This window comes from Leucopleurus acutus (assembly GCF_964270905.1).
Source record: "Leucopleurus acutus genome assembly, chromosome: 2".
Classification (NCBI taxonomy): domain Eukaryota; kingdom Metazoa; phylum Chordata; class Mammalia; order Artiodactyla; family Delphinidae; genus Leucopleurus; species Leucopleurus acutus.
The window spans coordinates 175,804,649-175,815,865 of NC_139143.1; the positions used below are offsets into that span (position 1 = coordinate 175,804,649).

The window sequence follows — 11,217 nt, forward strand, 5'->3', positions numbered from 1 at the left end:
AATCTTCTTGCCTTATTTGCAAGTTTTGGATAATTTTTCTTCGCTGTCTCCCTCTCTACAAGGGTAGAGGCTCTGTACTGCTGGCCATTTGATCCCCAGCGACTAGGCCCAGAAGTACTGTTGAATGACTGAGGTATCATGAAAGCCTACATCATTTGGCTGTTGTGAGGATGTCATGAGATGATGCTTGTGAACTGCCTGTCAAAGTCTGGCACATAGTGGCTGCTTAAGACCTAGGAGTAGTCAGTATTATTGTTATGCGGCAGCTGGGGGTGGGGGCCGGTTATGACTCAGAGGAGGGGGCAGCCATGACTCCTGTCATGGAGGGCAACTGTCCCAGATGGGAGACAGGCAGGGCCTTGGGGCCTGGGTGCTTCCAAGCCATAATGCTGGGGGAGCTAATGTCTCTTTTTAGGAATCTCCACGGGACATTTGCTTCCTCAGGCACCATAGGAGCACTGATGGCTTGGCTGATCAGCTATAAGCCAGCCTTGTTTGGGTTCCTATTACTTCTGCTGTTGCTTAGCAACTGGCTGGTCAAGTACGAACTCAAGCCCACGCCCCCAGAGCCCCAGCAGGTGAGCAAGAGGGACCTTAGCTTCAGCTGAGAGTGATGGGATAGTCGCAGCCAGACTGGGGGGTGGGAAGACAGAGAAGGTGTCAGGACAATGCAGCAAGACTAAGGAATCCGACTCTGGTCTAAGACCTTGCTCTGCAGCTCCCTCTTGGGTGATAGAGGACAAAGCACTTCCTTCACAAAGTTTCAGTTGCCTCAGCTGAAGAATAGGGCCCATCCCAGACTCTTCTACTTCATGTTTGATGACAACATGCTTTGACAACAGTAACAACTGCTTTAAAGTGGGAAAAATTAAAATGGATAAATTTAAAAACATGTATAACGTAGATAAATCTCTAAAACTGAATAATGAAGACAGCAGAAATGTACCTAGATTATGACATCTTTTATGTAAAGTTAAAAAACATGCAAAACAATATCCTGCCTAGTTTATGGATGCCTATGTATAGTGAAAGTACATTAAGGCAGGATTTCTCAGCCTCTGCACGATTGACATTTGGGGCTGGATAAGTCTTTGTGATGAGAGACTGTCCTGTGCAATGCTGAATTTTTGGCAGCATCCCTAGCCTCTACCCACAAGATGCCAATAGCACTCCTCACCCCTCTTGTGGCAACCAAATATTTCTCCAGACATTGCCAAATGTCCCCAGGGGAGGGCAAAATAGCCTCCCACTGAGAACTGGTGTAAAGTGGTATAAAGAAATGCATGGAAAAAATAAATACCACATTCAGGATTGCAGTTGAGATAAGGTTCAGGGAGGGAGGGGAACACTCTAGGAGCAGAATCCACAGAGGACTTCAGTTACCGTTGTGATATTTTAGGGATCATGGGTATTTGTTGTAATATTTACTTTTTTTGCATGTCCGAAATATTTAATTCTTAAATGGTTTTAAAGACTAGGAATTTAAAAAAAAAAAAAAAGACTAGGAATTTGTAGCTGAATCCTAAAAAAAAAAAAAAATTGTGTCCTTACCAACTGCATGCAGTGGTGGGGGAGGGAGCAGACAAAGATGACAGAGATAAGAGCATTTCATGAGACCACTGAGACTTGGAGATTTTATGAGGCCTGACTAAACTCTCAAAGAGGCATGTTGAGAAAAGCACAAGCTCTGGAGACACATATATTTGGGTTAAGGGTTTTAAGTCCTCGGTGGGTGCAGATTAGCCGGCCGTTTCACTTATTCCTGTGAACCAAAGGCAGCTCTGGATCCTGGGAGTTTGGGGGCTTTCATGTAGGCTGGGTGATGCTGAGAAAGGGACCTTCCCTCACTGGGCCCCATTCTCTCACCCACAAGATGTGGCAAAGAGGCTCTCCTTAGATGCTGGTCGTGAAATTGATTGAGATGATTGTAACTCAACTGGCATGGGAAAGGATTATCACTATTAACCAACTTTTCCTCTTTTCGTGGTGATGGGGAGTTTAGGAAGAGAAGACAAAGACTTGTGAGGCCCAACCCAAGAGCAACTGCCTGAACACAAAAGAAGTGGAGAGGCTGCACACCTGCTTTGCCCTCCAGGACAAGATCCTTGAACGGCTTATGTTCAGTGAAATGAAGCTGAAGGTCTTAGAAAATCAGATGTTCATTGTATGGAATAGAATGAATCACCACAAGCGGTCAAGTCGACGGTGGACTTTTCCAGCGGGGAAACACAGAATGAGGAGACGGGAATCTATGTTCTCCATCATCTCTGACTGCACTTCCAATCCCCCCTAACGAGGTCCCAGAGACTGTGGTGGGCTAGCCTCTTCTGTTGTTACCTTTCCTCAGTAAAGCCCAGTCAGAGACTATTGAATTTTCTTAGTAAATCACACTGGAGAGGAGGATTAGAGGCTGAAATTCATGGCCTCTTGAAAAGAAGTTTGTACTCACCAGGTCAGCCACATAGCACCCTATGACACAACCTGATGGGAGCTCTTGAACCCAGCCCTTCCTCTCTTTCAGTTGGACCACCTTGACCCTGGTCCAGGGCCCTCTACCTGTTCACCTTGAGTCTTTCAACAGCCTCCCCAGTGCTGTCCCAGCCTCCAGTCTCCCCCTCCCCCTGCACTCAGAGGCCACAAACAAGCCCTGCCAAGCACAGCTCTGAGCATGATCATTGCCTATTCTTGAGCCAACGCCTTGCCGTGATTGACAGAATAAAAGCCACACTCCTCACCATGGTGTTCAGGCCCCCCATGATCTGACCCCCTTCCCAACCTTTTTCCCCCATTATTCTCCCTCACATGCTTTTTACCCTATACCAGAGTATCCTGAACATCAGTCAGTAGTGTACCACCTTTGTGATTTTTGCCATAGCTGTGAACCACCTGAATGCGTAACTAAATATTGTCCCTTTAAATCAACTATATTTTCCTTAATAAATTTATCTGGAAAGGAAAATAATAATAAAAAATTTATCTGTAAATTAAAAAAAAAACCAGTATCATTGTTTGAAATAGAACCTAACAGTCAAAATAAAGACAGTGAAAACAAAACAATGTTGTGAAGTTCCAACCAGAGCTTGGTTGCCCACTTGAAGATCTGAATCGGTAAAATTTGGGTTAAAAAGGGAGATTAGTGAGTGTTAGTGTTTGCAAGATATGCCAGCACTCAGCTGAGACTTTTCTCCATTAAGGAGAATTGAGAAGGAAGCCTCTGCCTCGCTGTGGGATCCAGTGTGGCTTAATGCCTTATTGGTGTCCCATTTAAAATCATCTCTCTTAGCAAAAGTCTCGTGCGCTCTCATCAAATTAGGTGATCAGCCATCCCCCAAATGCAGCCACATCTTTGCTCACATGGTTTCTTCCCCTGGAATCCCTTATCTTCCCCTTTCTGCTGTTACAATTCTTTGCTTCTTCCAAAGCCACCACCTCCGGAAAGCTTCCCTCAGCCCAGCTGTAAAGTGTCTCTTTCCTTAGCGGTATCCCAGCATTTTATCTGTAATTCTACGATAGAATGTATGATGATCTGCTGGGATTTGGTTTGTAAATCTTTCTATACTCCCTCCCCACTCTCCAACTAGATTATAGACTCTTCGAGGGCAAGCACAGCATCTTTTTTTTTTTTAAATAAATAAATTTATTTATTTATTTTTGGCTGCATTGGGTCTTTGTTGCTGCGCGCAGACTTTCTCTAGTTGTGGTGAGCGGGGGGGCTGCTCTTTGTTGCAGTGCACGTGCTTCTCATTGCGGTGGCTTCTCTTGTTGTGCAGCACGGGCTCTATGTGCACGGGCTTCATTAGTTGTGGCACACAGGCTCAGTTGCTGTGGCGCATGGGGTTAGTTGCTCCGTGGCATGTGGGATCTTCCCAGACCAGGGCTCGAACCTGTGTCCCCTGCGTTGGCAGGCGGATTCTTAACCACTGTGCCACCAGGGAAACCCAAACACAGTATCTTGTTCATCTGTATATCCCCCTCATAGCACCTAACACAGTGGCTTGTATACAGTCAGTGCTCAATAAATAACATCTATGACTGTCAATCACAGTCTTATATGTACTGACATTTTCTCTGCCCTTTCATTTTATGATTTTTCTATATTCTATTTTGTTTAGAGCAGGATACCTGGAGCTAAACTCCCTGGCTTTAGATCCCAACTCTATCAGCTCTTAGCTGTGTGATCTTGGATGATGAATAAACTGAGTGCTGTACCTCAGTTTCCTCAACTATAAAATGGCCTTATCAATTGCTGTGAGGATTCGATGAGTTACGACACTTCTTCAGGTCTTTGCTCAAATGATCCCTTCCTAGTGAGGACTCCTGTGACTGCCCTATCTAAAATCGCAACCCTCCCTTGTGTGTTGTATCTTCTACTTGCCCTCCAGGCCCACTCTCCATCCTTCTGCCTTTTCTGCCAGGGGGCCAACCTGCATCATCAGGTTCCTTTACCCTGTGGCTTCCAGTTGAGTTTGGCCGACAGGGATCCCTGGCAGAGGATGAGAGGGAAGGAGGAGGTTGGGATGCTTATGCCTCTTGTGGGGTTGCCTTGGGCTGGTTTGAGGCTGGCTGGGTCATCACAGAGGAGGCTCTCTCTACAAGACCTTCTTCCAGTTCCCTTCTGGTCCAAGGGCAGTAGCATCCCCCCAGTTACCAGTCCAGGGGTACTGCACCACACTTGTGTGTTCCCTATAGCCTGCCCACACCTTTGTAAATAGTCCCTTTTACACAGCTTCACGGGCCGTTGCTAATGGACTTGCTGTATGGCCAAGCCTTTGGACCACCCAAAACGGGACCATTAGGAGAATGTCCATATGGTAACCCCTGCTGTGGAGATGGATACAACAATTCAGCCACAAACTCGATCTATATGTGACATATGAATGAGCCCACAGTAAGGCACTGCATCTTGAAGAGAGCATCTGGAATGAAAAAGCTGATTAAGACTATGTGGCCATCATAACCACTTTAGTTCACTAGATGCACACCTGGACCTATCACAACAGTGAAACTACCACGGCGGTTTGAGGGAGTCCAGTGAGGACTCATTTGACCTATGAAGTCACCGGTGCTCACGGAATGTGTATTACTTGCAGGAACGTTGGCCTGTGGCTCAAGGTGGCTCAAAGTGGCACAATGACCTTTGGATCTGACTAGTTCACAATTGCCATGGATTCTGACTACCATGAACATGGTTTAGGTACATGGGGTGACTGTTCTTTTCCACCAAGCAGGTAGAACCTAGACTCTTAAGGCTCTGATGAACATCTTTTTCATGTGCTGGAATTCCCAGGTATGATATAATATGATGATGGAATTATCTTTACGGCACTGCCCTCCATCTGTCCATGTGGAATTCACTTGCTCTTCCACACTTGCCACCTGCAGGTGGTGGGTACAAATGAGCCTTGGTATGGTTGGCTCAAGGAGCAATTAGCCACTCCCTCATCCTCTGTGGGCGCCTAAGAGGGGAACAAGTCCCCCTGATGTGTCAGGAAGTATGGTGACTCCTGGGTTCCTATGGAGGTAAATGTTCTGAGAAAGGACAGATCATCATCCCAGGCACATGACAGGTCCCAGCAAATCTAGCAAGAACATAGGCAAGCAATCTCAGGAAATAGACTGGGGTGGAGGGGTAAATAACCTCTCTCCTCTTCTTCCAGATCTGAACAGGCAATGCTAAACAGCCTTGAGCAGCTGCTCAGGCCGGGGCCCGTGGCATGAACCTGTCACAGTACTGAGTATGTCATTCCTACCCCCTCCCACCATGCCCAGCTACAGGAGACCTTATTGGTATCTCACTCTCTGACAATGGCAAGGACATTGCTCCCAGCTGCTGTGCCTTGGGCCTTCACAATCATGTTCTCATCCTCTTCATGGATAATGTTGAGGCCAGCTGGAAGAATATTGAGCAGTGCGCTTTGTAACCCCAAAACTATTTTGTATTCTAGATATAGGTCCTTCATTGCTTTCTCCTTGGACATAATGCCACCTGCATATCAAGCTTCATAATAACCCAAGATTCGTGGGCAAGGCAACATTCCCAGCACCAGCCTCTGGTACCATTGACAAGACACTCCTGGGTATTAAGTACATGGGTTTCCCTATTTTGTGCAGGTTTTCCTCCCCTAGATAGGTGGAACCATAGAAAGGAAATTACTATGGGGACAGCCAGGGTTCTCACTGTCAAGGTTATCATGAATCCTTAGCTCAGGATATAACCATATAGCTTTGGACGATTTGCTGGCCAACCAGGGGAATAACCATACTCACTGGCCAATATCTCCTGCTGCTTCTGGGTTAACACCTTCAGACAAGTCAAGAAGCTCATGCAGCTACCGTAAAAGCAAGTCCAATGCCTGCAGACCACTCCTGCATCTGAACCTGGGGCTCTCTCCCCAGGCTTGGCACAGACTCCATGGCCAGATGGCTCAGGCCTCCACAATGTGCTTTGCACTATTACTCCAGGCCTCCCTCTAGCATTCATGTCTCCTCCAGCATTGCCAACACCACTGGAAGTACCTTGGAAAAACAATTTGGACTTTACTGGAAAACTCTGGGTACTCACTCCAGGTTCCTAGCAGTGAGATAGCAGGTGGGCTCCAGAGGGGCCTCCCTTCCCAAAGCAGAAATGATTCCACATGGTCTCTACTTCCCCTGGGGTCTCCAGGGGCCCTCAGCACTGCAAACAATTCCCCTGGTACCTGAGCTCAGACCACATCTTCTTTGCTTGCAAGACTGACCTCACATTTGCCAAAAAAAAGTAGTGAAGGGAATGAGGGGTCCCTCTCCTGGAGCATATTCCAGGATGTTTCCAGCTATGCCCTGACCCCCATATCTCTCTCCACATGATGACAAGAGGTTGGATGGACAACCCAATGCCTCATTCAGTGGCTGACCCTCTGCCTCCAAGTTTTCCCAGTAAAGCCCCATTTGCACCTGTGCTGCGTGACTTTGTGATATTCACCTTCACGCAGTATTCAGTACTTCACCGAGTACTCTCCTGGACCTCAGGGCTCAGTCCTCAGATCCCTTCTTTACTCCTTCTCACTCCCTTGGTAATGGCTTTAAATATCATCTACTGTTACATGTCAGTAATTTTCTAAATTGTGTCTTTGTTACAGACCTCTACATCCCAGACTCAAATGTGCAACTGCCTACTTTCACACCTTCACTCAGACATCTCAAAATCCATACAGTCAATCCTGAACTCTGTCCCTCCGCTCAAACCCCCTCCCACGTGCAGGTTTCCCCATCTCATAGTAAAAGTCAACTCCCAGCTTCCAGTTGCTCAGGCCAAAATGTTTGGAGCTGATCCCCACTCCTCTCTTCTCTCATATCCAGCTCTAATTTATTGGCAAGTCCTATTGGCTCTTCCTTAGAAGCATATGCAGAGTCTGGATGTTCTCCCTGCCTGGGTGCACCAGGCCACCACCATCTCTCAGCTGAACAAGGCCCTGGTCTCCCTGCCCCCACCCTTGCCCTCTAGTCTGCTCTCAGCACTGAAGCCGGAGCGCTTCATGTCTTCCCTGGTGGTACAGTGGTTAAGAATCCGCTTGCCAATGCAGGGGACACGGGTTTGAGCCCTAGTCTGGGAAGATCCCGCATGCCGCAGAGCAACTAAGCCCGTGCGCCACAACTACTGAGCCTGTGCTCTAGAGCCCGCGAGCCACAACTACTGAGCCTGTGTGCCACAACTACTGAAGCCCACGTGCCCAGAGCCCATGCTCCACAACGAGAAGCCACCGTAATGAGAAGCCCGCACACCACAGCGAAGAGTAGCCCCCGCTCGCTGCAACTAGAGAAAGCCTGTGTGCAGCAACGAAGACCCAACGCAGTCAAAAATAAATAAATAAATAAATTTATTTAAAAAAAAAAAAGTCAGGTCATGCCACTCTGCTCCAGACTCTACAACAGCTCCCACCTCACTCAGAGTGAGAATTACAGTCCCTCCTGTGGCCTGGGAGGTTCTCCATGACCTGGCTCCCCAGCTACCTTTCCCACTTCGCCTCTACTCTGCCCCTCATTTAATCTGCTCAGCCACTGGCCTCTTCGCTTTTCTGTACACTCTCACCCTAAGGCCCTACCATGGACTCTCTTCCTCTGTTGTCCATATACCTACCTCCCTTACTTCCCTTAGGTGATTTCTTTCTCAAGGAGGCCATCCTGACTGCCCAATTTAATACTATAATCTACCTCCCCTTACTTGGCTCTACTTATTTTTCCATAGCATGTATCACTTTCTAATATACTATTTAACATGCTGTCCCTGCTAGAATAGGTGGAGAGGCAGGGGAGAGAGTAAAAGTAGAAAAAAAGTTGGGAGAAGGAGAGATGGAGGAAAGGGAAGAGAGAAGGAGAGATTCATGGGATTGTGAGGGGGACCCTCCAAGTCTAATGGTAATCAGAGCGGTTACTGTGCACTTACTGTGTGCTTTAGGTGTCGTATCTCATGTAAACCTCACTCTCACCCCAAGGGGGTAGGTTCTATTTCATTACCCTATTTTACAGATCAGCACATTGAAGTCCAAGAGAAGCCAAGAAATCTGACCAAGGTCACGTAGATAATAAGTGGTGGAGCTGGGTTTTGAATCCCAGCAGTCTGACTCAAGGGTCCAGTGGGTAGGGTTAGACTATGCAGGTAAGAATTTGGATTTTTCCGTAGAGCAGTGGGCAGCCTTGGAAGGTTATTTAAGCAAATGATTAATATGATCTCTCATCTATAGAGAGAATGAATGCATGGGGCTGTTGCGGGGATTATCTTGGTGCATGGATGGAAAGCTCTTGGACAAATGCCTAGAGAGAAGCATTCAGTGATTAAATAAATGATCCTTTCCAGGAGGCTGGAAGATTTTACATGTGGGCATCTGGTGCCACTGTGTGGCCATTGTCCTCTATGACAGGGTATGGATTCTGGTCTGGCTAAATTTGGTAGTGCAGGGGCTGGTCTGGGTGGAGAGAAATGGCTGCATTAGGGCTGGGGAAAGGGGCAAGGGAGGAACTCCCAGAGAGGAGCTAGTGTCCTGGGGGTGAGGGTCCTTTTCAGCAGAGATGCAGAACCCTGGAGTGGATTAACTGATTCAGATATTTAGCCCTGGTTTGGCAGCACAAACCAGAATGAGACGTGGTCTTTACCCTAGAAAACCTTATAGTCTGATGGGGAAAAAACATGGGAGATGCATTAGTGTCTGGGAAGCAAAGAGGACTCCTGGGTTGGAATCCCAGTCCTGCCACTTCTGGGGGACTTCACTTCTCAGAGCTTCAGTTTCCTCGCTGTCAAATGGGGACAGAATAAAACCTGCCTCATGGGATTGTTGTGAAGACCACAGAGGGTAACACAGAAGGCACTAAGCATCTATATGGGGCACACTGTCTGCATTCAATCTGTGACCCAGAGGCAGGCTGCCCAGCCTGCTTAGAGCCTCACTAAAGATGAACAAAGCAGCCAGCTACAATGGGAAAGAAAACCTGGGTCCCAGCTCCATTGCTGCCACTAAATTTTCTGTGTGACCTTGGCAATTCATCTCCCCTCTCACAGTCTGTTTCACCAGCCATACAATGTGGAGCTTGGACAAGATTACTCAGATCTCTTCTCTCTCTAACTTATCACACCCCTTTTCCGGGTCAGCCCAGATTTTTGGCCTTGGGGGATACAGAATAAGCTCCAGAAGGCTGGACTTCCTTGGTGGCTCAGTGGTTAAGAATCCGCCTGCCAATGCAGGGGACACGGGTTCAAGCCCTGGTTAGGGAAGATCCCACATGCCGTGGAGCAACTAAGCTCGTGCGCCACAACTACTGAGCCTGTGCTCTAGAGCCCACGAGCCACAACTACTGAGCCCGCGTGCCACAACTTCTGAAACCTGTGTTCCTAGAGCCCGTGCTCCGCAACAAGAGAAGCCACCGCAATGAGAAGCCCACGCACCGCAATGAAGAGTAGCCCCCGCTCACCGCAACTAGAGAAAAAAAAAAAAAAGCCCGCGTGCAGCAACGAAGACCCAACACAGCCAAAAATAAAATTAAAAAAAAAAAAAGATCCAAAAGGCTTGCCTCCACCATTCATATACTTGACCCTGAGCATAAGCAAAATAGAATAACTCAAGCCACGGGGTGGCTGGGAGGCAATTGTGATGTTCTATTGAGATAATGAAGTAGAAGCTGGCGCAATCCTTGAATTGCAGAGGAGCCTTGCTCCTCAAAGTGTGGTCCACAGACCAGAATGGAGTTTGTTTGAAATGGACTCTCAGGTCCCACCCTGACCCACTGACTCAGAACCTGCAGTTTAACTCGATCCCCAGGCTATTCCTACATTCATTTATAATGAGATGGAAACACAGTGGTCTGGGGCAATGATTCTCAACCTTAACCACACACTGAGGAGTTTTCAAAAAATCGTGATGCCCTGGGCTGCACCCTGGGGACCTCTGGGACGGTGGGATCCAGACTAGCGGTTTTTACAAGCTCGCCAGGTAATTCCAATGTGCAGCCATATCTGGTGCCAAGAAGGCAAATATATTTTCTCTTTTGTGCCAACTAAAATCAGTGGATAGTGACTTCCTAAAGTTGTGGTGTAAAACCCAAGTTATAAAAAGAAGCTAACCTTGGGACTTCCCTGGTGGCGCAGTGGTTAAGAATCCTCCTGCCAGGGCAGGGGACACGGGTTCGAGCCCTGGTATGGGAAGATCCCACATGCTGCGGAGCCACCAAGCCCGTGCGCCACGACTACTCAGCCTGTGCTCTAGAGCCCGCGAGCCACAACTACTGAGCCTGCATGCTGCAACTGCTGAAGCCCGTGCTCCTAGATTCCAGGTTCCGCAACAAGAGAAGCCACTGCAATGAGAAGCCCGCACACCACAACGAAGAGTAGCCCCCGCTCGCCGCGACTAGAGAAAGCCCATGTGCAGCAGCGAAGACCCAACGCGGTCAATCAATCAATAAATAAATAAAATAAAGAGAAGCTAACCTTAACAGAACCCTTACTAGGTGCCAGGTCCTGGGCTACCTGCTTTGCATACACATTGCAGTTTAATCCTCACAATAACACAGATATCATCCCAATTTTATAGATGAAAAATCAAAGAGGGCCTGACTTACCCAAGGCTACACAGGTAGTTACAGAACTGGGATTTGAACCAAGTTATCCGAATATATAACAACTAGGCTGACCCCAGTGGTCTTCAAACTGTGTTCTTTGGAGCCCAGGGTTCCTCAGAGGTAGCTGAGGAG

General features: G+C 47.7%; 1 protein-coding gene across 1 annotated transcript; it reads left to right on the forward strand.

Annotated features, from left to right (window-relative positions):
• Positions 1 to 386: 386 nt before the first annotated feature.
• Positions 387 to 2,293, forward strand: TEX46 (testis expressed 46; the record flags this gene model as incomplete). Its single annotated transcript, XM_082859915.1, has 2 exons — positions 387 to 578; positions 2,096 to 2,293. 2 exons carry the CDS (start codon positions 387 to 389, stop codon positions 2,291 to 2,293), a joined length of 390 nt encoding a protein of 129 aa, XP_082716041.1.
• Between the last annotated feature and the right edge of the window lie 8,924 nt (positions 2,294 to 11,217).